The sequence below is a fragment of the Bos mutus genome, chromosome 22 (genome assembly GCF_027580195.1).
Source record: "Bos mutus isolate GX-2022 chromosome 22, NWIPB_WYAK_1.1, whole genome shotgun sequence".
NCBI lineage: Eukaryota > Metazoa > Chordata > Mammalia > Artiodactyla > Bovidae > Bos > Bos mutus.
In genome coordinates, this window is record NC_091638.1 from 39,081,341 (window position 1) to 39,108,130 (window position 26,790).

At 41.2% G+C, this 26,790-nt stretch overlaps 1 protein-coding gene across 1 annotated transcript in view; it reads left to right on the forward strand.

The window, feature by feature from the left end:
* CADPS (calcium dependent secretion activator) overlaps positions 1-26,790 on the forward strand; it is a 476,711-nt gene that overhangs the window by 378,241 nt on the left and 71,680 nt on the right. The window contains 4 exon segments of the mRNA XM_070360581.1: positions 3,440-3,596; positions 4,431-4,572; positions 15,863-16,018; positions 19,968-20,115. Coding sequence (XP_070216682.1) covers positions 3,440-3,596; positions 4,431-4,572; positions 15,863-16,018; positions 19,968-20,115 — 603 coding nt within the window.

Below are 26,790 nucleotides of genomic sequence, written 5' to 3' on the forward strand. Positions count from 1 at the left end.
AACCAAAGAAGTAAAATTTGCCCTGGCACACTGAGGATGAGAGGATGAGGTTTTGCTGCCAAAAGGATGAAGGATTAAATTTTTCTCCTACTGACCAGTACTCACTGCCATCTTCTCTAGATGCCCAGTGAACTCTAGAAAATCAGTAAGTCCTAAACATGAATCTTAGCTGGACCTTAGCAGTCATGCTGTTTGGTGGCACCACACTAATAAAAGTGACAAATGGGATCGCCTCCCCCACAGAAGTCAATAATCCTTAAAACTACTTTGAATTCCAATATAAAGTAATTAAATATTTCAGGAGAAAACACAACCCCCACCAGCTAAGAATATTGTCATGTGCACACACACATGTAGTATATGGTAGCAGCTGTCACCCAGATCTCTAAATTACAACATAATTCTGCTCTCAGAGCCTAAGTTATGTGCATATACACACCTGCACACACACAGGAATTATACCTTCATGTGCTGTTAACTTCGCTTTCCCAATCTCTCTCTCTATGTATACGTATGTATATGTATATATGTATTGTGGTACACATAGGGGTACATATATACATGTAGTTTGTGTAGAAAATATAGAGTGTGTTCAGTGTGGTTGACCATACCCCTAAAGTATACATCTTTGCCTTTAAATAATGAAAAACGCTGGGTAAGTATCTAGAAACCATAGTACAACTCCTTCTTGTCTTTGGAAAAGATTTCTGAAGATTTTAGACACCCATAGACATGTACAAAAATAGCATTTGCCTGTATGAGCAAGTTTAAAGTAAATATAGATGTCGTTGTTGTTTTATTTTAAACCTTTGCCTTGCCCAGTCCAGGTTCACAGACTCTGTTCATTTGATTAAAATTAAGAAATGGCTTTTTTGGTGATTACTGCTCTTGCCTGAATCTTTTTCTTCTCCTTAGTGAGTCAGGTTTGATTATGAGGTTCTGAAAGAATTACTGTGGGTATAGAAAAATAAACTTGGACTTCACTTCTCCAACAATCCCCTATTTAATCTCTCTTCCTTCACTAGAATACCAGGTTTCTCTGCCAGATATTAATGGTAATAATTCATACCACGGTAGTCATTGTTCTTCATAGGGCTGCCAATCTATGTGATTATTAATATAACAACTGTAGATAATTTCTCAATAATTTATCAGATTCTAACAAGGGACTAAATTTTCTGTAGAGAGTAAAAATGGGTGCTTCTTAAGGCCTCTGGTTTGCAACTTTTCAATAAAGCTGGTAAGAACCAGGTATGAGGTTGGTCTGAGAAAATTTTTATTTTAGGCATTTAGGATTAGTTTTTGTTTTGTTTCATTTTGTGTTTTTTTTTTTTTTCTTGTCATCCTAGAGCAAAATTGTGTCTGGGAAGGCATTTCAGTCTCCCCAGTTACTATTTTTTTGGACTCACCCTGAAGATGTAAAGTGAAACAAATAACTAAAGCATAAGTACCAGCCAGTGTTTGGTATGCCTTTGTGATTATTGCAGATATCCTCCATCAGGACTGATGAGAATCAGCCCTCCACATAGGGTTGGGTGGCAGCAGTGGAACTTTAGCAAGTTTGAGTGTTTAGAAGGTCTCTGCCTAGAAGGCAGATGGCTAGGAGAGCTCTGGGGGAGGAGTGGAGGGTTTCTCCCTTGGCTGGATTTAGCCAGGTAGTCAGTGGAACAACCCCCAAACCCCAGGGCTCTCATCCTCAGGTGGTAAAACTGCAGTAAAATCTCATCGATTCAGACCCAGTTCCTCCTAATTTGTGACAACTCAACTTCAGATGTGGCTCTTTTAATTTCTCTTCAGTAAAATGTTTGACACCATCTCAACTTTCTCTAGAAATTCTAAAGGCTTTTCTTCCAAGTTTTATCCCAGGATCTATGAAATTAAAGCTCCCATCTCTTTTACTTCAATTTATAGGTCATTTATCTACAATTATTTGAAATTTTAAAAATACTTTTAAGTTTACCATACGCTTAGCGATAGCCAATCAATGAATACATTGTACTTGGGCTCCCATGTATACACTGCTTTGAAAAGCGGCTAAATGATCGTTCTTTTTTAGAAAGCCCAGTAATTGAGGTGTTTTGCTGACAGACTAGCATCTCTTCTCTTCCCTTACTCTGAATCACTGAGGTTTTACTGTAAGTTAAAATGGAAACAGCAGGTGTCTTATTTCCAGCCAAGCTGCCCTTGCAGAATGGTCCATGACTTGATTTTTTCCATTTAATTTGCAAACCAGCCACATGTTGATAAAGGAGAAGTAAGTAAAATGAAATCTCATGAAAGAAGAGAGGTGGACCCCTGTTCTGCCTCCTGGTGGCTGTTAGAATATCCCCAGATAACTAAGAGATCACAGAAGAGCTTGGCCATTGAACAAACTCTTTTATTTATGGAATTATTTCCATAATCATCTTTCATGTTTTGAAATGCCTTCCCATCTTTTTTTCAATGAATGCTCTGGAAAGTGTTTCCCATGTAAATACTTTATGGCACCGGGTGGGGAGGTAGGGGAATACAAAGGGCTGGCAAATTGTTTTTGTTTTTCTGCTCTCTTTGAAATCAGCAAAAGGGGATAAAAGGGGGGCCTGTTGACACTGCCACTCATTCTGCATGCTCCCTGCCAGAAATGATTAGTCAACATGCATGCATGCCTTTGAATTGCATTCACATCTGGCCCATCTGATGTGAATGTCACCTCTGAGACCCTGCACAATGATTTCCAAGGACCCATGTGCATGAAAATGAGTTACTTCACTGATATTTTTGGTTTTCAATGTACATATGTGTCCAACCCTCAGAAAAGTAAGTCCTAATCTTACTGAGTGTCTCCTAGGTTAAAGCCTGATCTTTCCTATAGACAGGATGCAAAACCAGAGGCTCCCTGCTTAAAGAGATTTCAACTCAAAAGTTTTGTGACAATACAACAATGGTTTCCTTTGCCTTGGTATGAAATAGGAGTAACATTTCTAACATGTAGGGAAAACGTGAGTTGCTGAGCTTGTATGAAACCACAGACAATTAAGCCCCAGATGTGCAGAGATAATAAATAATAATTACCAATTTTCAAGTTAGACCAGCAGAAAACCCATAAACACAGTGAAGAAACTCCCAAATTCTAATACTTTAGAGCAAGAACTAGTCAACAAGAGCGATAAAGAGCATGACTCAAAAGGTACTGAGTTATTGTAAATTGAACAGAAGTTCTGTGCCTGTCATTTCTACAGCTGCGGATTTCTAAAGCAGGCCTGGAATCATGAAAAACATTGCCCTGGACCACATAGAGGCCCAGCTATATCCAAAAGTGCTGTTCTCTTTACAATAAAATTACCAAACCCTGCTGGATGCACAATCAGTCTTTAACAGCCAGGGCTTGACTTCACATCTTAGGTCGGAGACAAAAAGCTCATCACCTCTTTGTCTGTTGTTTTTCTGCCACATCTCAAAGGCCTTCGCGTGGTGGTCAGACTTGATGGTGGAACATGCCGAGACGTTCCTGTCACTCTTTGCAGTGGACATGGATGCAGCGTTGGAAGTGCAGCCTCCAGACACGTGGGACAGTTTCCCACTGTTTCAGCTGCTGAATGATTTTCTCCGGACTGATTGTATGTATCATCTTTGACTGTTTGTCTTTCTTAAGTAGTGTGCAGATAACTGATGACTGAAATGTGTTTATCCCAGGCAGGCTACACGTTGGAAACAGCTCTTCCGAGTTTTATGATTACTTTAAAGAAAAAAAAAAAGGTTACAGCTGATAAAATTCCCTTTCTCCCAGCAAGCATCCTGTTGCAGGGAAGCCCTCTCCTCACTAGGCAGAAAAACCCAAGCTCAGTGAGAAAGGGGTGCCCATGCCCGTGTGTTTTATTTGCTCTTGAACAAGCTAATTAACTTCAGCTCTACACATTTTGAATTTTTAATCAAAAGATGCTTCCTAGATGAAAAACAATTTCAAGCTAAGTAACACCTAAGTGTTTCAGAGTGTCTTAGAGCACCACATAGCCATAAAGTAGACCATCCTCCTCAGAATGATGAAGGGAAGAAGGGATACAGAATTCTTTCTTCCTGGTAACATAAGGGGGAAAAGGGAGCAGGCACAAAGAAAACCTAAAGGAAAAAAAAAAAGTATCACTTTTTGCTTTTGTTGTTCTTTAAGGGGGCTTGCTTTTTTTCCCTTTCCTGGAGAGTGACACAAATGAGTAAAAGGTTTTTGAATTCCGTTATCCTTCCACGCAGATTGAAGCATGGTGCCATTCATGTACCGTTTGCTTTGCTTCTTCTCCTCCTTCCCATCCTCCTTCTTGTCCTTGTCCTCTTCCTCCTCCTTTCTGGCTTTTTAAGAAGCAGTATATTTAAAAGAGAAAACGGTCCTTTCTACGTCAACATTGTATGCTGATAAAGCTACTGTGGATTCTTACTGAGCTTTTGCTTATCTGTTCTAGATAATTTGTGCAATGGAAAATTTCACAGACACCTGCAAGACCTGTTTGCCCCACTTGTGGTTAGATATGTGGATTTGATGGAGTCCTCAATTGCACAATCCATTCACAGGGGCTTTGAGCGGGAGTCATGGGAACCAGTCAAGTAAGGAAACCTCTTTTGATACTCTCGGAGTGTGGGTGCAAATGGCTGGAGAGTCATACAGAAATGGATTAATGGTGTCTTATGGTGTTCATTGTTTACATGGACAGAGAGCAAACACCTTACTCCCATCTACGATGCTCATACCCTCCTTGTCCAAGGAGGGGAGCAGGGAAGAGGCTGAGAAATGTTTCATGAAATGAAATCTTTGTTTTATTGCACAAGATAGATAAGCTATATGGGATGTAAACCTGCCTGTGGTATTTGTACTGTGTACCTTACTCTAGTGGTTTTACCCTTAGGAATTGACGTTTCCCAAAGTGGGTTCCATAGGAGTCTAAGGAGTCAGCAAATTTTTCATGAAAGACCAGATAGTAAATATCTAGGCTTCTCAAGCCACACGATCTGTATCAGCTCTCCGCTCTGCAGTAGGCTAAAGCAGCAACAGACAATAAGTAAATGAACAAGTGTAGCTGTATTCCCCTAAAACTTGTTTACAAAAGCAGGAAACTGGCCTGTGAGCCAGTTTGTCATTTCTTGGCCTAGGCTTTTGAAATGCGCCTCAAGAAAAGGACTTTGTGGCCAGATATGTTTAGGAAACTCTGCATACCCTCCTCATCTACCCAACACCCTTGTCTCCTGGGTAGCCTTCGAGGAGTAGTTCAAAACTCGGAGAGTATAGTAATACAGAAACTTGTTTGCCTGTGCTTAATCTAGAACTTTCTGAATTACTACTTATTTTCCTAGTACGATATCTATCCTATAGGACCAAGAACAGGAAATCCCATAGGTTGTGATTTTGACAGTTGCCATAGCTGCTTGGCAGATAGATCATATTAGAAATGGGTGGCAGATTCAGTGCCACCTCCATTTCCCAGCAAGGAAGAAGTGCTGTCACTCAAGGCTGCCAGAGGGTCAGTCTCAGACCCTCCCCCCACGCCTTTTCTGGAGAATTGAAGAACTTCTTGAGGGAGAGAATTTTCTGATAGGCTTAGAAAAGCTCCAGTAAAGCCTGATAAGAGCTTTGCTCTGTTAGATTCTTTTTTTTTTCTGTAAGAAAACCATTTTGTTCCTTTGGTCCTTTACATCTGTGGGATGTGGCACCCAGCATGGAGTGAAGTGGGGTGTGTACCGCACCCTGTCAGGCACGCCAGAACAGATGTTCAGGAGCCTTCTCTCAACTTGGAAGCCTTGACTTGCACCCTGTCTTTCAGTGGTTTTCTTGAATCAAGACTCCCCTTCTAATATTACACTGAATCAGATTCTGACTCATAAAAGAATCAATGCAAAATAGCTTTTTCAACCCACAACCCCCTCTTTCCACATCTGAGCCACATAAGAAGTCTCTTGACTTGCCCTACTGAGCAGGTTAATAGGCAGTATAGCTCTTCATTTGCAAGTACCAAAAATATATATATATATATATAAATTTTTTAAACTTAAATTCTCAGGTTTACAACAGTTTCTTAATACAGCTCTGCTGACTTTCAACTCATGAGAATAGAAACGGGACCTTTGATGATAAAGCATGAATGAGTGTATTTTTTTAAATGCTCACTCGAATCAAGACAGTTGTCCCGTGCAGAATGGTTGTGAAAAAAGAAAAGGTTAAAATGAGTAATACTCACATTTTGAAAATAGCAGTGGTCTTGAAATAGCATTTACTTACTTGGGTTTAAATGGTGAAGGCTACTACCATCAGCACACACGGGAGGAAATGATGGGCATCCGGATGTTCCTGTTTCTTAAAGGGCCTTCGAGACAAGGGCCTTGTTCTGCAGTTACTAGCCAGAAGGCAGGGGCTTGAACCTCCGTAAGTGTCTTCTCATCTGTAAAACTAAGTTTTAAAAACGTCTGTACTCAGTATGTGAGGTTTTTCCTGAAGCTCTGTGATCACGTCCCTGAAGTCATTTTTAGCCTGTTCAATTCTTCAGAAACCTTCTGCACCATAATATACATGTGATCAGTCAGAAGTAAAAGTAGACTCAGAATCATTTTCACAATTGGAAGTCTTGGTCAGGGACTGTTCTCACAGGGTGTTTTTAAGGGGTAGAAATAAATAAAATATGAACTCTCAGATCAGTAATTTAAAGATCTGAAAATTAGCAAAGAGTTGATCATTTGTGACTAATAACCTAAAAATAGTTTATAGGGATGTGTTTTTTCCTTAAGTAGCTTTTTTCTCTCCTAAACGGTGCTGTGGGTGGGCTCATGAATATGACTGGTTTATTTAATTCATACTAAATAGTACATGGTTTTCAGAGTAGGTAGAGGTATTGGAAAATGCCAGCTAATACATAAGCTAAATTTAAATTGTCTGAAATCACCCTACATTTTATTAGCTGATTTGTAAACAGAATGTGGATACCACAGAACAGATTTGCAGAATGGCTAGCACATATAAGGGGTATAAAAGGGAGTACAAAATTGAGAGCATACCTATGTGATCAGAAGGAATAAATCGCTCTACTTCTTACCGTGTAAAAAGAAAGTATGCACTTCTATCTGATCGCTGGATAGAGGGTTGATAAAGACGCAGAGATCCTTTTTTTCCCCCGAGTGAAAAATGGTCTTTTTGGAATGGTTTGCATCAGGGTGCTCAAAAATAAGAAGCTGGCTTAGGTAGTGTGCTCAGTCCTCTCTAATTGTGTCACGTGATCCTGCAGCACGCACATGCGCGCGCGCACACACGCAGAAACAAACACCACCGCCTTTCTCTCAAACAATTCTTGTACTCAAATAGTTCTGCTCTTCTACTTTTCAAACGTCATCGTTATAGCGCCTGATTATACCTAAAATGACTGAGAAATGCATTGTAAAACTTTCTCCAGGAAAAACTGGTACAGTTGACTCTTGAACAGCATGGGTTTGAATGGCACAGATCCACTAATACAGGGATTTTTTTTCTGGTAGTAAATATGACAGTTCTGCTCAGAGGTTGGTTGAATCCACAGATATGGAACTGAGGGTAAAGAGGAACCATGGGTACAAGGGCTAAGTATAAACATATATGTGAATTTTTAACTGCACAGGAGTCAGTGCCTCTAAAGCCCCACATTGTTCAAGAATTAACAAAATATTAAAAATGTGAAAGCAAAACAGAACTCTGACAAGGGAATGCTACCAATATATCAAAGTTCCTAAGAAAGGAGTTTAAATATTCTCTATCCTTCAGATTTTCTTCCTTCAAAATATGGTCCTGTAAAAGAAAATAAAGCATCATTATTTGGCTTTCATACAAGTAAAGTCATTTGATAGAAAGGGTGAAATGACTGGTCCTTGTTGCTGCCTTTCTCTAGAAAGGTGAGCTTCCATCTCTGCAAGAAGAGAAAAGGAGCTGCATCCCCATATCCATTAGACCAGATGGTGGTCGTGATTTGAATCTCCAGGCTTTGGTGCAAAATGTCATCCCATAGCTTCTCACCACAGCTGAAGTCAGTCAGGCTCTCGAGGGCAAGCCTGGCTGGAGACCATGGCCCTCTCAGGAGTTCCCATCAGGACACGTCACAGGGCTGCCACCCACAGCTGGGCAGGTTGTTCAGAACCCTTCCAGTGGCCCTGGAGTATGAGCTGCTGGTCCTAGCAGATGGACCGCATTCTACCAGCTTTTAAGAGTTGGTTTGTTGCTGGTCATGTCATCCTGACCTATGTGGAAGAAAACTTAGAAAGCGTGTAATCTAAAGCTTGCAGAAAGCCCTCTGCACTACTCTTTCGCTGACAGATCATCTCCAGTCTCATTTACCAGCACAAGGAATCCACGCTTCACAGTTGCCCCTTTCAGGTCAGGGTGATTCTGAATTGTAGAGCTAAACACTGCTTCTTGATACACGCACACTAGAAAAACTGGGTTTCTCATGTCTCAAAATGCCCTCTCTCTCTCTCTGCCTGAGGTAGACATGTGAAAAGTATTAAAATAATGTCTTTTCCCAGATTACTAAAGATGTCAATATCTTAATAAAATGTCAGACCAAAGATACCATAGCAATATGCAGGTGTCCTAGTATGAAATAGACAAATATTAGACTAAGAGGCAGAACTCTTTAACTCTGCTAATAACTTGCTAAGTGACCTTGGGCAAATCCAATGACCTTCTTGAGCCTCAGTGTCCTCTTTTGTAAAACAGAAACTTTGAATATCCAAGACTTTCTAACAGTGACATTCTAGAAAATCTGATTTTCCATATTCATTCCATATATACATTTAATCAGCAGTACCTCCCTAACCCGTCAGACTGGACCTAGGGCAGGTGTTCAGTAAGCATGTATTGATTAACAGATATTTATTAAGAAACACTTAATATGCCAGTCCAGGTTAAAAAAAAAAAAAAGAAACACTTACAGGCTGAGAACTGTTAAGAGTACCACAGGAGAACTATGGGGAAAATAAATTGAAAAAAAGAGATACATTCCCCTGAATGGAGGTTTCAATCTGGTTGGGTCTGAGCAATATGCACACACAAAAAATTACTTTTGTGGGGAAGGCTGGTAGTGATAGTAAACAAAAAGTTGAGAAACACCCCCTCTAAACTCTAGAAAGATACCAAAGAGTGCCCCATGGACCAAAGTAGGGATTAGACCTAAGGGTACACCAGGAGAGAAGTTTCAGTGTTCAGAGCATACAGAGAAGACAAGATATACTACATGTATACATGCAGCAAAGGGTTCATACAAAGGAAGGCTTCTTGTGTCTTAAATCTAACCCCATCCAGAAATCTAAAGCAGAAGACTTGGAGAGAAGACCCAACGATACCCTCTATGCCCAGGACATAAGTATGCTAGTCACTCAGTTGTGTCCAACTCTTTGCGATCCCAAGGGCTCTAACCCACCAGGCTCCTCTGTCCATGGAATTCCCCAGGCAAGAATACTGGAGTGTGTTGCCATGCCCTTTTCCAGGGGATCTTCTCCACCCAAGAATCGAACCCAGGCCTCCTGCATTGCAGACAGATTCTTTACCATCTGAGCCACCAGGAAAGCCCCAAAATTAATCCTAGAAATAAGGAATGACTCTATCATTCATAGAAATGATGAGATGTGCACACATTTGTAATTTTCATCCTTTTGTGAGAGAGAGCAACTAAGAGTATTTTAATTTAGTGCTCCAGGGATGAGTCCTTTGACATGAATGGGAGCTACCCTGAAAAAGGTCCCCAAAATGAAAAGGTCCCCAAACTCATTCAGCAGTCCCCAAAATGAATGAGTCTTAATTTTTAATATGTATCTGTTGTTACAATAGCAAATTTTAACATGTATCTGTTGTTATGATTGCAATTTACACTTCTTACACTATCCAGAGATACCCAATTATGATTTTTACAGAGAAGTATGCTGGACTTGTTTCTATGCAGTTGCTAAACAACCCTCTAAAGTAATAATTTGTCATCGATCAGCCACTGCAGGAGCCTGTAGACCTGAGTGCTACAGGAAAATTCCCCCTTTCACATATATATGAGTCACATATAATGCTTGAAATTGACTCTTAGATGGTTAATATCCAAATGAATTATCAATAACATTAGTAACACACTATGTTATTTTGCTAAAATCAGAAATGTCAAGCATGTTTCTTCAGCCTTTTAAAACTAGATCACAAGGATATGTCACAGAACGAAAATGTTTCTATGAGTCCAGTACAGCAGTCTGGCCAAATGTCATATTTTGCCAATACAATATGTTTTGATTAATCTAAGTATTTAAAAATTTTTCATGTTTAAAACAAAGCTCATTTCTAATTTGTGTGCCCACCCTCTGCTAATATGTTTAAATTGAGTTGCTGTTGCATATATTTGTATGTTATTCATTCCTAGCTACTTTTAATTTGCTCAGAATTGACATTTTAACTTTCCAGGCTGCCATCTCGAAAGATCTTCTAATTCCTTGATCAATATTCAGTGTGTGTATCATTTAATGATCACATTTGCTTATATAGGCTTACACATGTCTCAGTGGAAATCGCCAACGGTTTTATTGCATAGCAGTGTTTAAGAATGAGAACCACCAGGGACTGAATTCAAAGGCAGATTCCCCAGTTAAACAGAGAAACATGGAAGTCAAAGTTCCATTTTCCTTCTTCTTAATAGCTTTAGCTAAGCTCTTGATCATTCCCACGAAAGCACCCCTTCGTCCCAAGCAGAGAAGTATAATTGTCTTTCCCCAAATGACAAGTGTTAAGGACAAACCTTTGAGACACCTGTTTCCCTTAAGGAAGAGAATGCGGGGCTGGCAATTTTGCATTCTAGGTTCCTCCATCTACCATCCAGGGCTCTATTCCCATTATGAAAGGCCAGCTCATTTCTAGAGGGAGACAGATGTCCAGATTATCTCAGGGGTCCAAAATTTCAAACCTATCAGGAGACTTGCCCCCCTCAGCAAGCCCAGAGGCAGCTCCAGCCTTTGCAAGAGCTGTGTTAGTCAAATACAGCTTGCCCGGGGCAGAGCTGCTTTGGCAAAACTTGCTCTTCTTCTGCAAGATCCAAAAAGAAAACCTCAACTTCTTTGCCAAAATGCTGTCAACTCCACTTAAACAGGAAGGCTCCTCTCAGATGCAGAGTTAGGCTGGGCTCCACTGTGCCAGTGACTTTGGCTGGATGGAACACCCTTGAAATGCCACTACAGAATCGCACGATGCCAGCTGGTTGAGCAGTATATGACACAGTCCCTCCAAAGAGATGTGGTTGATTCGCTTTGAAGTTCTCATTTTGTTTTACTTCCTTTCTTTACTCATAAAGCCATCCATCTCTCTCTCATTACCTCAGTTGATCAATCTTTGCTGAAAAAGAACACCTGATACAAGGTCACAATTTTTAACTGTTTATTACTTTTTAACTTAAATTTTGACTTTTTACAGAAAATACAAAGCTTGATTAATATTCAAATGACACTCACACAAATCAAGAAACAGAATATCCCCAGCCCCCTACAAGGCCCTGTCATCCTTTCCTCCAGTCTCTATCTCACTTTCAGAAGTAATTACTTATAACAGAAGACCACATTTTAAATCCTCTTGTGGTCAAAGAATTTACTCTAAGAGCTGAATTTGGGATTCTTTTCCCTTTTTTGAGTGTAAGCATTTCTCCACATTAATTAGACTTAGTTTGGGAGGGGAGGTCTCCATTTTCTTTAAGTGTTCTATAAAATTATACAGAGGTAATCATTCCTATTGACACAATTCCTTTATCTTTGCCATCAACCCTGATGCCCCATTGCACATACTGTCTTCAGAAGTAGGGGTTGGAAAGGATTCAGGTTTTGTCCACTATCATCATGTGTGGGTTCAAGTGGGTGAATTTCCTGCTCCATCTTGTATCTACTCTGACTTAAGAAATGTGCCTCCATCAAAAATAACTCATAAACAAGAGTGAAAAAAATCCAAGTGTTTTACCCTTTCTATCAGTCCCAGCTACTTCACTACAGCCCTCGCCACAGCAATGCCAAGAATTCCATCCGCTTAAAGTTTTTTGTCTGAGACAGGTCCAGACCCTCACAGCAGTGGATCTGGAAACTGAAAGCCCCTCACACAGGCATTGAAATAACACGTGTAACATCATTGTATATAGGTGTCCATGAGTGTCCACGCTTTTCGGTCTCTCTGTGGTTAATTTTTTTCCCATTAATTTTTATCATTTCTCTCTGAACAACTGAGCCACACCACAGCTCCCATCCGTAAGCTGCTTTCTGAAGTGTGTTGCTTAAGTCTTCACTGTTGTCTTTCTGTGGACTTAGCCAGTTTATTTACAACTGTCGCGTGCTTCTGCCACATCTGCATTGTCACTGTGATGGTATTTTTTCTTTCTGTCTGTTTCTTCCACAGGAGTTTAACCAGTAATCTACCCAATGTGAACCTACCCAATGTGAACCTTCCCAAAGTACCAAATCTACCAGTTAACATCCCTCTAGGCATCCCACAAATGCCTACTTTTTCGGCACCGTCATGGATGGCTGCTATATATGATGCTGAGTGTGTATTCAGTTCACATTAGATCTCATTTAAATTTAAGTGATCTTGGCATGGATATGTATTGTTTATTTCTATACATCCTATATAACAGAGATGGAGATGGATAATTAGACATATTTTGCTGATCATACAGAGACAATATTGTTTATTTCTGGCATGCAGCGTGTTTGTAAGACATTGGCTATATATACCGCACTAACAATTTGTCTTACGCCCACTGAATGTTTGAGAACTGTGTTTCACTTCCTGAATTCCTTTGCAAAAGGCTTCTTCCCATGTTTTGCTTTTTTGTTGTTGTTTTTTTCCTAATCCAGGTGACATGATTTAGAAATTAATCACCCAAAAATAGTCCAGGAAACCTCTTTGCTGGGCTGGCCAGTCATTTCTGGCTTGATCCAAATCCGAGAGAAAAGCATACCTATCTAGAAGCTAGTTTGGTTTTGTTTTGTTTTTAATAAAAAATTCCTAGATAATGTTTAAACCATAAAGCATATTTCTGGTGTCAGCAAATGGCAGAATATAGTAACAGTATGTTCTGGGCTAAACAAAAATTTCTGAATGGATCAAGCCTTAGTAATGTAACTGTTCTGTAAAGTACATCCCAAGGTCATAATACAATTTGGAGCATTGAGATCTAGGTAGCAAGAAGATCTCCGAATCTGAGAACGCAGTGCCGTTAAATTGGGGATGGGCATATCGTCTGTGGCTTCGGTGCAGAGCCTTGCTCTGTATTCATCCAAATGCCAGCAATTTACGGGCTTTTGCCGTGGAGGCCAGGTCACCCCTTTAAAGCCAGCTGTTTGAAGGGTGGAGGTTGAGAAGTCATTTCTTCTAGCCTAGGAAATGAATCTTCTCTCCCTCTTTCCTAAGCAAGAAGAAGATCCAGCACCCCAAAATCCTCCCTCAGGAAAATTAAATTAGAACCACATGCATGATTTAATAAGTGAAAGAAGGTTTAGTGATCCTACACCCTCCTTTGATCCTTGTCTTAGACCACAGCTAATTATAGGCCAGATAAGCTTTTTCTTGAAAGAATAAATTGGCACATTTTCAAAGGGAAGTGTTATTATCAAAGGAATAAAAAATGATCTGAAACTGGCAGTGATGTTTTGAAATCTCAGAATCACATTCATCAAGATGGGCCTCCATGTTTTTATTTCTGCAGTAATCCAGGTAGAGAACAGAACTTTAGAATGACTGCTCTACTTGGCTCCTCCAAAGCTGCCTAACATTTTTTAAAAACTCGTATATTTGCTCACAAGTTCACAAAGAAATCAACTGGTCAATGTGTCTGATTTTCTTTTGAAGACAAATTAAAACCTCCAAAATTTGTATATGGGAGGGAAAAAAAACTTCTTAATAAAAAAAAAACCATAAATCATATTCATGCTAAGATGACTATATGAAAAATTAGATTAGGTAGTATATGTAAAAAATATAAAAATAAATATCTGAAAGCTTCCCTTACCTCCTTCTGTGCATGCTCTGTGACATGTTTTTGAAAAGATATGAATCAAGACATTGTAATAAAGCAGATAATGGTCTCCGTTCAATTAATTAAGGCATGAGTGAGAACACATTTTGGTAACTGCTCAGCAATCAAAATAATCTTGGTGCTATTGCCTTAACATTAACAGTTTATCTTAAAAATAAAAAGAAAATATTCTTTTCCTCATGTCAAAACTTAATAATAAGCTCTTCAAAGAAAAAAGAAAAAAAACCCTAGAAGAATTTTTTGAAACTCTGAAACCAGATGGGTGTCAAAATGTTGTTGTAATAAATACCAATTATTGCATTCATATGTACTTAATGATTTAAAACATACAACCATGCTGTTCCAAAACGGGGTTTAGACTAGACAAAGTTGGGGTTTCTTCTTCCCAAGCCTAGGACGGGATAGGGGGAAGGCCGAACTTTGACGATGCATTCCCCCACTTTTGAACACTGCCTACCACAGTATCTTGAAAGAAGGTGTAGATTCTCAGTCACCCACCAGGAAATGCCTGATTCTATATCTTTTCATGATTTCAGTTTCCTCCTTTGCCACCTTTCATTTTAAGGACGTGTTTCCATGTTACCTGCTCCTTCGTGTCAGATACATCTACGTACTGACCTCAGACTGGTCTGTCCTTGAAAACGTGACCCTGTTGGTGCAGGCCTTGGGCTCCCTCCCGGCATGTTGGGAGTCGGCCCCCCCACCCCCGCAGTAGCTGTGTATGCACTTATGCACTAGCTATATTTCTCTCTCTGAAGCATTAATTCAATGCAGCTGGCATCTGTCACAATAGAAACACCCACTCTCATCTGTTTCTATAGACGATGTCAGAACAAGTGGTAATGCATGGTATGTTGGACATTTTATAAATTGCCGTGTTAGCATTAGTGGTATGCGAGGAAGGGGGTGGGGGGTGGCCACCCCTTAGAACTCCCACTGGAATTGTTTTAAAAGAGGAAGCCAGCCAGAGAAGGTTGAGAGGGCGGGAGGTGGAGCAGTTCCCGTACGCAGGCTTTCCGTCGCTGGCCCAGGTAAATGTCTTAAACGTCATTGTACAGAAAGGAATCGAGACCAGTTTCTCCATCTGTACCGAGGACTGGGTAAGATGGTGCAACAGTACAGGAGCTCGGGTTTTGTGCCCTAAAGCTTTGCAAATATTCCTTGTCCACTCACCTCCCCCCACAACCCACCCTGTCCTGGGGCTGTCATGCAATGGGCCGGTCTATGAAAATTGGAATAATAACCAAACTGAGCAAGAATCTCGGATTCAAGGCATCCAGGTGTACTCAGCTTGGTTTGAGTCACCCTAATTTCTTTCCAGCTCTTCAAGGGAGAAAGTGGGTCCTCGCTCACCACTTTGTTAGCACTGTCCTTTTACAACTGAAAGTCTTGTGCAGTCTCCAAGAGGCCTCCGCTCTGGAGGGGAACTGGGGAAATGCATGAAACCCTGAATTTGAATAACTGCATGTTGCCATGTAGTTATTATCCGTTGAGACCTACTTCTCCCCCTGGTTCGTGGCCTTCATCTGAATCATCACATGTGTTAATGTGGTTATTAAAAGAAGGCTGATTTTTACCATACATTGTTCGAGTGATGGGGCAGCACGTCCTCAGACTTCTCACTGGTCTGGAATAATTGGCCGAACCAAGCCTGCTAAGTCATGTATGGTAAAACTCTAATCTGCCAGTGGAGATTGCCCCCACCTCCACGCCAACACTCGTCGTTTTGTATGTGGAAGCCACTGTTTGCCTTAAGCCTTCTAGTCCCCCCTTGTTCTTGTGTCAGCTTTTGCAGAACCCTCAGCCAGTGGGTGACTCTTGTTTTCTCATTTTTATCCTGCCAGTAATGGATCAGGCACTTCAGAAGATCTGTTCTGGAAACTCGATGCCCTGCAGACCTTCATTCGGGACTTGCACTGGCCCGAAGAAGAGTTTGGAAAGCACCTGGAACAACGGCTGAAGCTGATGGCAAGTGACATGATCGAATCTTGTGTCAAAAGGTGAGCACAGGTGGCTGGACAGGTTCTGTACACCTTCCCCGCTGTGCACTGACTCAGGAAGGACTGGGTGGCTGCTGAGTCAGCCATCACTTGGAGTGTCTGGGAGAAGGTGACTGCTTGTCATAGGCAGCTGGAGTGGTGACCACATTGAAGCTTCTGTTTGCCTTCCCACATCTTGCCAAACCCCACAAAAGAGGGCACAAAATAAGGCTGCCTATGTTTTCATTCAGCTCTGTGAGGAAAGGGTCCTTCTTGTCTCTGTATCCTTAATACCCATAAGTGTCTGGCACAAAATGTTTAGTTAATATGTATTTGTTAAATGTATGAGTGTATGTGTAGGTGGATAGCTGGCTGGAAAGAAAAAGGAGAACCTACTAATCCACTGTTCTAAGCACAGGGAGCAGGCATCTCTTGACTCTGCAGTGATGTAGACAAGACCTCCTCAGCACCGTTCATTTTGTGAGCACATACCACATGCTGACCATGAGTTATCTTGCCCAAAATCTAACTAGATAGCAACAAAGGGGCATGAGACATTAATTGTGCATTTTGGTTTCCTACACATTGCCCACTTTGTCACCATGGCTTGTGGGATTGAGGTGGGGATGCTGCATTTATCCTTTCTAGGTAGACTTTCCCAAGAAATAAGAAGGAAATGAGGACAGGGAACAAAAACTGTTTGGGCTCGTCCTGTCTGCCAGGCATGGTGCTGAGTTCTTGGCACGCCAACAAGGATGGGAGATCTCATCCCTTCCCTCATGGAGTGTCTATATCTGAATATCAGAGATAGAGAGGAGATTTGTCTGGTTTGACATCATTATCATCACCCTGTCTATCTCCAGACACACATCCAAGTTCCTTTTCCAGTTCATAACTGTTTCATTATTTTTCCTCGCTCACAGAAACCCCCAGTCTCCCAGACACCACAGACTCCTCTGGATCTCCAGATGTTGTATAGTTGAGTTGATGGATCAGTTGTGTGTGATGGGGGTTGGGTTTGGCTGAGAGTGATCTGAATCTGGTATCTTGTATCTTGCAAGAAGAGAAGAGAAGGAATAGCATCAAAACTGGAAGCCGAAAAGGCAAAAGTCCCAGGTTGGGGAGCATCACAGCAGGAAATGGGAAAGGGGCTGTGTGCACCGAGGACTCTGGGCAGGTGTCTGTCTGATGGCACTTCTAAGAGCTTAAAGTCCTAGGGACTCAGGTTTTGTGTTTTACTTTTTTCTTCCCAATCATAGAACCAAAGACAAGCCTATTTCTCTAACCAGTGGTCAAAATCTTTCCTTAGGGTTTTGATTTCCACCATTTCCTACATGGTCATTTTTAGGAAAAGCAAATCTTTCCCTAAAGCCATACCATCTCACCAAAAACTCCTTGCAGGGCAGTCTCCCTGTGCTGAAAAGTTCTCCCTTGATCTACAGCTAGGTGCACAATTCTAGCTACACATTGGCTACAATGCACTAGAATGAAGCCTTACTAGCTTCTGGTCTGTGCACACAATTGTACACAAAGACTTGTTTGCCCTTTTCTGAGAAGCCAGGCTTCTGAGTATGGAGTAAGAAATAGGGAGATGCTGTAAGGAAAAGGGAAGACACAGGGATGTAAAAGGTAGAGAGTGACTCTATTTCCTCCCTCACCATGTGGCTTGGCTAGCGGGATCTTAGTTCCCCAACCAGGGATTGAACCTGCGACGCCCTCTGCTGTGAAAGTTCAGAGTCCTAACCACTGGACTGCCATGGAATTCCCCTTATCACACGTCTTTATGGTTCATCCACCACCAAGACTGTGGGCTACTGAAAAGCAGGAAGTGTATCTTGTTCGTTCTGAGCTCCTAAACTTCCTCAGGTCCCCTCCTCATGCCTGACACATAGCAGCTGTTAGGTAACCTTTTGTGAACAGAAGTTGGTCAGCTTCACATGTACACCTGAACTGGACACATACATTTCCCAGTGTCCCTTTCAATTGAGGCCCCAACAAAAGCAGATCAGAGCAAGCATAGCGGCAAATACCATCCCCAGACCCCCAGATTCGGAAGTTAAAAAGTGAAGAAGTCCTTGGATGTTGTAAGACATAGAACGTACATGAGTAGAGCCTAGAACGTTAGCTTTCCTCTTTGGGAAAGAATAAAAGGGTCTTGTTCTAGGAGGACAAGAACATTACTACATAGGTGTAAATGTGCAGTGCCTGAAAGTCAATCAGGCACTCATTTCAAAGTTTCTCAGCAGTCGAAATCATACATTTGTCGGAGCCTCTGGTCTCCTTTATGTGAGATCCACACAAAATAAGGCACCCTAACCACCCTCTGAGAGGCAGTGTAGTAACTGACCTTGGCTTTTCCACCCCATGGAGCCCTCTCAGTCATATTAATTTTGCATTCAGCTTCCTTTTCTCACAGCCACACACTCCAAGGGCTATGAACAGCTCTCCTGTGAAAACAGAAGACGATTACTTCATTGTAAGGGAGTGATTTAGCTTTTCCATTTCTCAAATTGGGGCCGGAACTGGCACACAAACCTCAGAAGATCAGCACAGGGACCTGTCCCAAGTCAGTCCGCATCAGGCCCCCTTTTCACAAAACCAGAAAGCGATGTATTTTCAACGTAGCTTAAAATGATCATCATGATTAGAAAGCTTCTTCAGTGCACCGAGTCTTTGGGAGCCAAGATACATTTATCTTTAACATGATCATATAATATATAGGGTGTTTTAAGGGTTTTTTTTCCTTTTAGTTTTTTTTTTTTTTTCCTTAAGAACTGGGCTTCCAACCTTAGAAATTATACTTGGCTTCCCTGCATGCACCCAGGGTGTGTTAGCAAGCTGGCATCCTTTCCTGAGCTAACTAGCTGTGTGGTCCTCCCTATGCACTGTTAGAAAACTGCTACAAATACCTCTTAAAGTAGTGCTCTCCTGGTGCCTGCGTGATCTCCAGAACCTGACCGTGAACAATGCTCAAAAGATGCACCAGACGGAAGGAGCTTTATTAAAGCCACTTACTAACCAGGTGCTTTTTTTTAAAGACATGTCATGACATTGACCCACTTCACTGAAACCTCTTAAAATCTTAACTGGTCCCCTTTACAATGCTGATATCAAGGAGTACATCTCAGCCCTGTATTACCACCTGCTCATGTCAGACTAGGTTTTTCCTGTGAGCAGTTAGCACATTGATGGGATCATAATTTGACCTATGTCAAAATTAAGTCACTTTAAGTTTCCACCGTTGTATACTACTTGAAATGGTAAGTATACTATGATGCTTTTACTTGTAAAATTAATATAATCTTATTGCAAAGCAATGCTTTAACATTGCAAAAACCCAGCAACAGCCAAAAAAAACACAACAAAACATAGTAGAAGCACTCTCCAGGACCACTTCTCCTAATTTCAGTCTCCTCCCCAAAGGTAACCATCCTATGTTTTTAGTCTTTAAAGCAATATAATAAACTTGTTGAATTTTTTTTTATGTGTCTCTCTTTCACAACCAGAAAGGGGGAAAAAATGATGTCATTTAAGATATTTGCCACCGTGAGATTTGTTAACATTAGAAACTGCTTTAGGGGGTGAGGATGGCTGTTTTTTAATGAAGTATTTCAACGTAGTCAGGTGCAGATGTGAGCGAACTTATATATGCTATAATGCTGTAATTGAGTTTTTGTTCATTCATTCTTCTGCAATTAGGGTTCTCCGTAGCATGTAAACTATAGACAGAAATACGCCGAGCTACAGGTGTTCCATGTGCTGCGGAGAAAGGAAGGGTTTACGTGGCTGTCTCTCTGAATAGGCTTCCTTAGCTGGGAAAGTCATTTTTAAAAGAACACATGTGAAGTCATTGTCGATTGAAACTGATTACAGCCTTCAATTTTCTTTTTCACTGACCTCTCAGAAAATGTCTCCTCCACCTGCTGCCATCTGAATGCTGAATTGGTCTTTTCCTACTTTGTTTTAATAGAACCAGGATTGCATTTGAAGTTAAGCTGCAAAAAACCAGTCGATCAACAGATTTCCGAGTCCCACAGTCAATATGCACCATGTTTAATGTTATGGTTGATGCCAAAGCTCAATCAACAAAACTTTGCAGCATGGAAATGGGCCAAGAGGTAAAAAAAAAAAAGATACAGATTTCATCCCCCCCTCCATTGATCATGTAGAAGAAAACTTCACAAATTCCTTCCATCTACTCTAGCCTGCTAGTTTCAGAAATGCACTCTAACGTGGATTAAGCCACAGATGAATGTTTGCTGTCTGATCGTTAAGTAAATTTCTAAAGCATGTGCTGATGACTATGCCAGTCACTTGGAAGTGATTCTTGGCTGGGCTTGGGGTGGCCATAAAGTTCCTTTAAGTCAGATCAAGTTTGACGATCTTATTTGTTGGGCTGGCATCTCCAGCAGGTGTGTTTGACAGAATGCAAGTCATTTTCACATGGGAAGTGCATTTCATTACCTGAGCATCTGGGCAGCAGGAGAGAGCTCTTCTTAGCATCACACAGCCTCCAGGATATATAGCGTTAGATCACCCTGCCACCCAGTCCCCAGCCAGAAGGCTTTGAACTTCCAAGAAATCGCAGGCTTTTCATTTTCCTTAGACTGAGTGGATTGTGAATCTTCCCTGACCAAAAGTTTAGTCCTTTGCTAAGTTTCCAATCCCAAAGTGGTATTTAAAATGTAAAGGAGAAAGAAACAGCAACTTGGGCTTGATTAAAGACTATCATGATCATTTTTCTCTGATGGCCTTAAGCCAGCTAGATATTCATATACCAATTTAGAATTAATTCAGAAACATTTCTGGCAACTCTCATGTTGTTGCCAATTGGCATAAATTGCTCCTAAATCAGATCTTTCGATACCAGCCTTATATGCTCAGAATTTTTACTAAATTATATTTGCTCCTTATTCGTTATTTATTTTCTCTTTCAGCACCTTCCATTTTTAAATGTGGGTTGGTGGTATTCTCTTCCTGGCAAGACTGTCTCTAACCTTCTTTCCCCTCCAAGTCAGCTTCCTCAGCCATCCCTGTTAGCTGCTGCTCCTGATCGATTTTCTTGTAGGGTACCTTGCCCCAGGGTGCTGTGTTCTAAGCACTACCCTCAAATGCAAGGTGGCAGTGGTTCTCTTTGCTGGCTCTATTCACTGCATGAGAACTATCTGGAGCAGTAGTTCTCCAGTTTCAGTGCCTAGCAGACTCATCCAGAGAGCTTTTTAAAACCCAGATTGTTGGGTCTCACCCCACACGAGTTTCCGATAGGTCTTGGGTGTGGTCCAAGAATTTGTATTTTTGACAAATTTCCTAGTGATGCTGATGCTGCTGGCTGTTCTGGAGACCCCATTGTGAGAACCACTGGTCTGGAGGCTCAGTATCCAAAAAGAGTTATGGAGAAGAGCTGAGGTGCAGCAAGCCAGCCTCCTGAGGAAGGCTTAGGTTAGATGGGCATCCATACCCTGGTTCTTTTGCCTGGGCGGTGCTGCAAACTGGAGCTGATCAAGTCACTCAGCTTCTTCAAACCTCAGTCTCCTCATCTGTAAAAGGATAGTTTCATTAAGGCTGTTTTTAGCTGTCAATTCTTCAGACCTCACCAAGAAGGCCAGCATAAGGAATGAATAAAATTGTTCTGGATGAAGTGGAGAGGGCAGGAATTCAAGAAATAGGGGGACCAGAGTCCAAGCTACCATATTCCACTCCACCTGTGCACTTCTTCACTGCCCACCAGCCACCTACCCGCCCACACTTCTCTGGGGGACTCTGAACAATCTTACAGGCTTCACAGAGTCTACTTTAAAAACCCGTTCTTAGTGATATCTAAAGTTCATTAAAATACCTTTGAATTCAAACTCCAAAGTACCATCCCTTCTAAATGTTTCTCCCTTTGAGCTTTTTTTATATTATGAGATATAATTCACATACCATAAAATTCAGCCTTTTAAAAGAGTACAATTCAGTCATTTTTAGTATATTCACAAAATTGTGCAGCCATCACCACAGTCAGTTGTAGGACATATTCATCCCCCTGAAAAGAAACCCAGACCCATAGGAATTCCTATTCCCCAACTCTCCCTCTCCAACCCTAGATAACCACGCCTCTATTTACAGTCTCCCAAGGATTTGCCTATTCTGAGCTTTTCATATCACTGGCATCTCATGTGTAACCCTTGATAATCTGGTTTCTTTCACATGGCAGAGTGTCTTCAAGATTCACCCATTGTTATTACATGTATTCATATTTCCTTTTTATAGCTGAATAATATTCTATTACATGAATATACCACACTTCGTTGATCGCTTTGTCAGTTGATAGACATTTGAGTTGCTTCTATTTTTCAGCTACTACGAGTAATGCTGCTGCGAACATTCCTGTCCACATTTTCACGTGGACCTCTGTTTCACGTCTCTTGGCTATATACCTAAGAGTGAAATTGCTGGGTCATATGGTAACTCTGTGTTTACCTTGTGAAGCACAATCAAACTGTTGTGCAAAGTGGCTGCACCATTTTGCACTCCTGTCAGCAATGTACAAGAAATCCTGTTTCTCCATAACGTAGCCAATACTACTTCTTCTTAACCATCTTTTTGGTATCACCGTCCTAGTGTGGATGACACAGAGTCTCATTATAGCTTTGATTTGTGGTGATGTTGGCCATCTTTTCATGAGCATATCGACCACTTGTGTGTCTTCTTTAAAGAAATGTCTATTCGCTCAAATCTCTTGCTCCTTTTCACAGTTGGGTTGTTATCTGTTGTTTGATTATGAGAGTTCTTTATATCTTTTGGATATGAGACCATTATCATATATATGATATACAGCTATTTTCTTACCTTCTATGGGTTGGTTTTTATTTTTTCACTTTCTTGGTAACATTGTTTAAAACAGAAAAATGTTTAAATCCATTTTATCTGTTTCTCCTGATAGCTGCTTGGCATGTCCATTTTAGCTGAGTTTCACAAGGATGGCACCATTCAGGACAGGAAAGGGTGGTGTCACTAGGACTGGCCTTCCTTTACCCTTGGCAACTTTTACAGCCCCTCTTCAGTTTGACTCAGCTATGGCCTTGATCATAGAATTCCTGCCTACCTGGTCAGATGGCTGAACCATCTTTTCGAATAGAACTAGTCACTCTGATCTTTTCTTTTTGAACTGGATTTGAGAAGGTAGTGGGAGTAGGGTGAAGGAGTGGAGGGAGGTGTTGTCAGGCAGCCTACTGAGAATCTGATGAAGTGGATGAAGCCGTTTCCTAGAAGAAAAAAAAAACATACTTTGATAAATTTCACTGTACAATTTCAGGGCCTTGTCAGGCCAACCTGTAGACCCTGGTTGGAGATATAGGATGAGAAATAACCGGTTTGTTTTGTCACAGTTGACCGTCTCTTATTTTTACCACTAATCTATTCTGTGTTAGAGTAGTATGACATTGGCTTAATCTCGAAGCCTTGGTTTTCTTGAATAAACTTTCCAATGGTTTTAATAACTAAATCATGTGAATTGTACACGTTAGCTACCAAACTGCATGACATTGAGCAAGTCACTTACTCTCATAATCTTGCTGTCATTGGTCAGATGAGAGATAGAGTATGCAACACACAACATTTGAGAGGTATGTAGCTTGTCAAAATTGAGGATAAAGCTACCTAAGTTCTGTGTGTAAGATTAGAAATTTGGTCTTGGATATTCCCAAATAGTAACATTTTCAAGGCTGAACAGCAGTGACTGCTTCTTTCTGGACATTATTCTATTTTATGTAGTAGAACAAACTTCATGTATTTACCCCTAAATGAGTCAACATGCTTTATTTTCTTTTTTTTTTAATGAAAGCAATAACTGACACTTATAAATGTTTCACAATTTCCCAGAACTACTGCACAGACAACTGAACTAAATGATCTTTATTAAGAGCCCATCCAATACTGTATTCTAGTCTGTGATCCTTACCCTCGGCCTGTCACTTTCCCAAGCCACGCTAGAGTGATCTTCTATGCCATTTCTCCCTGATATAACTGTATCAGAGACACCTAAGTGACCAGCTTGTGAGGAATGAGGCCTCTTGTGACCTTTGAATGCCAAATGACTGAGAACGGTGAAAATGAAACCAGATGTCATTGTAAATATGTACTTCCTTCACGCATCTTGCTCTGTAGCTGTGACCTTGGCCAGAACTTTCTTGGGAAGTCTCATGCAAGTGATCTCTCAATTTTTCTCACTTTGTAGAATGATGATATTCATCTCCAAAGTAAAACAGTTGTTAAAGTGAGATTGGCCAAGGATGGCTGCAGACATCACAATACTGGGTGGAAAGAAGTCCAGTGTTTTTATGTAGCTTTCATTTTGTGGGGCTTCCCTGGTGGCTCAGACACTAAAGAATCTGCCTGCAGTGCAGGAGACCTGGGTTCTATCCCTGGGTCAGGAAGATCCCTTGGAGAAGGGAATGGCAACCCACTCCAATATTCTGGCATGGAAAATCCCATGGATGGAGTAACCTGGCAGGCTACAGTCAATGGGCTCGCAAAGAGTTAGACACAACTGAGAGACTTCACTTTCACTCTCTTTTCATTTTGTGAATATTTTGATAGTAAACTCATATTATATATCTAGTTACTTATACCTGTTTCTACCTAGATTCCAACTCCCTTAAGGTATTTTGGACTAGATACCAACCAGGTGATACAGTGTTTTCCAATTTTAAGATCACTTCCTGAATTTCATCACTGGGATAAAGTCTCATTTAAAAGCAGCTGTTGAAACATTTGTTAACCATACTTTTCCATCTTAAATATTTATTTTTTCATTAAAATTTGTGAAGCCCCAATAGAGAGGAAATTGTGTATTAAATAGTTTCTCACTTGGTCTAGTGTGTTTTAGTCTCATTTCCGAGGTCAGATGGTCTTAACAGAAAGACAACATACACACAATCTGTTCCATGACAAGGCAAAATGTGCAGCACAGGAAGTCAAGTGGAATAATTTTCACAAAGTGATTGTGAATTCACTGCAACTTAGCTCATCAGAAGCAAAAGTAAACTCTCCAAACTTCCCGTGCCGTTGAAGGTCAGTGGTCCCCTTGCTGTCAGCACAACCTAGCACCCTAGAATAGAACTTAGAAATATTGTTATGGTCCTTGTGAAAGTGGCTCAGTCGTCTCTGACTCTTTGCGACCCCATGGTCTGTCTATACAGTCCATAGAATTCTTCAGGCCAGAATACTGGAGTGGGTAGTCGTTCCCTTCTCCAGGGGATCTTCCCAACCCAGGGATCTAACCCACGTCTCTCACATTGCAGGCAGGTTCTTTACCAGCTGAGCCACCAGGGAAGCCCTTAGGGTCAAACCAACCTAAGAAAACCAACAGAGAGGACTGAAAAATGCCAAAGTAGGCAGGATCCCCTTTTGTACCATATTAGGCTACAGACTGGAATCAAGATTGCCAGGAAAAATATCAATAACCTCAGATATGCAGATGACACCACCCTTATGGCAGAAAGTGAAGAGGAACTAAAAAGCCTCTTGATGAAAGTGAAAGAGGCGAGTGGAAAAGTTGGCTTAAAGCTCAACATTCAGAAAACTAAGATCACGGCATCTGGTCCCACCACTTCATGGCAAATAGATGGGGAAACAATGGAAATATTGAGAGACTTTATTTTGGGGGGCTCCAGAATCACTACAGATGGTGACTGCAGCCATGAAATTAAAAGACGCTTGCTGCTTGGAAGAAAAGCTATGACCAACCTAGACAGCATATTAAAAAGCAGAGACATTACTTTGCCAACAAAGGTCCATCTAGTCAAAACTATGAGTTTTTCCAGTGATCATGTATGGATGTGAGAGTTGGACTATAAAGAAAGCTGAGCACTGAAGAATAGATGCTTTTGAACTGTGGTGTTGGAAAAGACTCTTGAGAGTCCCTTGGACTGCAAGGAGATCCAGCCAGTCCAATCTAAAGGAAATCAGTCCTGAATATTCATTGGAAGGACTGATGCAAGACCTGAAACTCCAATACTTTGGCCACCTGATGCGAAGAACTGACTCATTTGAAAAGACCCTGATGCTGGGAAAGATTGAAGGCAGGAGGAGAAGGGGACAACAGAGGATGAGATGGTTAGATGGCATCACTGACTCGATGGACGTGAGTTTGAGTAGGCTCCAGGAGTTGGTGATGAACAGAGAAGCCTGGCGTGCTGCAGTCCATGGGGTCACAAAGAGTTGGACACGACTGAGCGACTGAACTGAACTGACTGAGGTTATAGGCAGAATTGGATCGTTCCTTTGACTGCAAGAAATTTTGTGACAAGGTAATCTAGTATTACCTAGTGTTGGTCACTCAGTCATATCCAACTCTTTGCAACGCCATGGACTTTCGCCCTCCAGGCTCCTCTGTCCATGGGATTCTCCAGGCAAGAATACTGGAATCAGTAGCCATTCTCTTCTCCAGGGGACCTTCCCCACCCAGAGATTGAACCCGGGTCTCCTGCATTGCAGGCAGATTCTTTACCATCTGAGCCACCAAGAAAATACTATCTAGATAGGATGGTAATTAAAAGATGCCCCATGAGTATTTATATGCCTTCATGGAGCTTCTCATCTGCAGGGAGCAATGTGTCTCCTGAGAGAACAGTGAAGGCAGATTCCTTGGTCACTATTTCTCCAGAAAAGCAAGTTAGTCAAATAAGTCTCAGAGGAATCTGGTGAAAGGAATTCATGTGTTTTTGTAATTACTTGACTAGCAATGGGGGCTGCTTTAATACGTAACCCTTTGTTATGTAATTAACAGAGTAGATACTACCCTGCTGTAC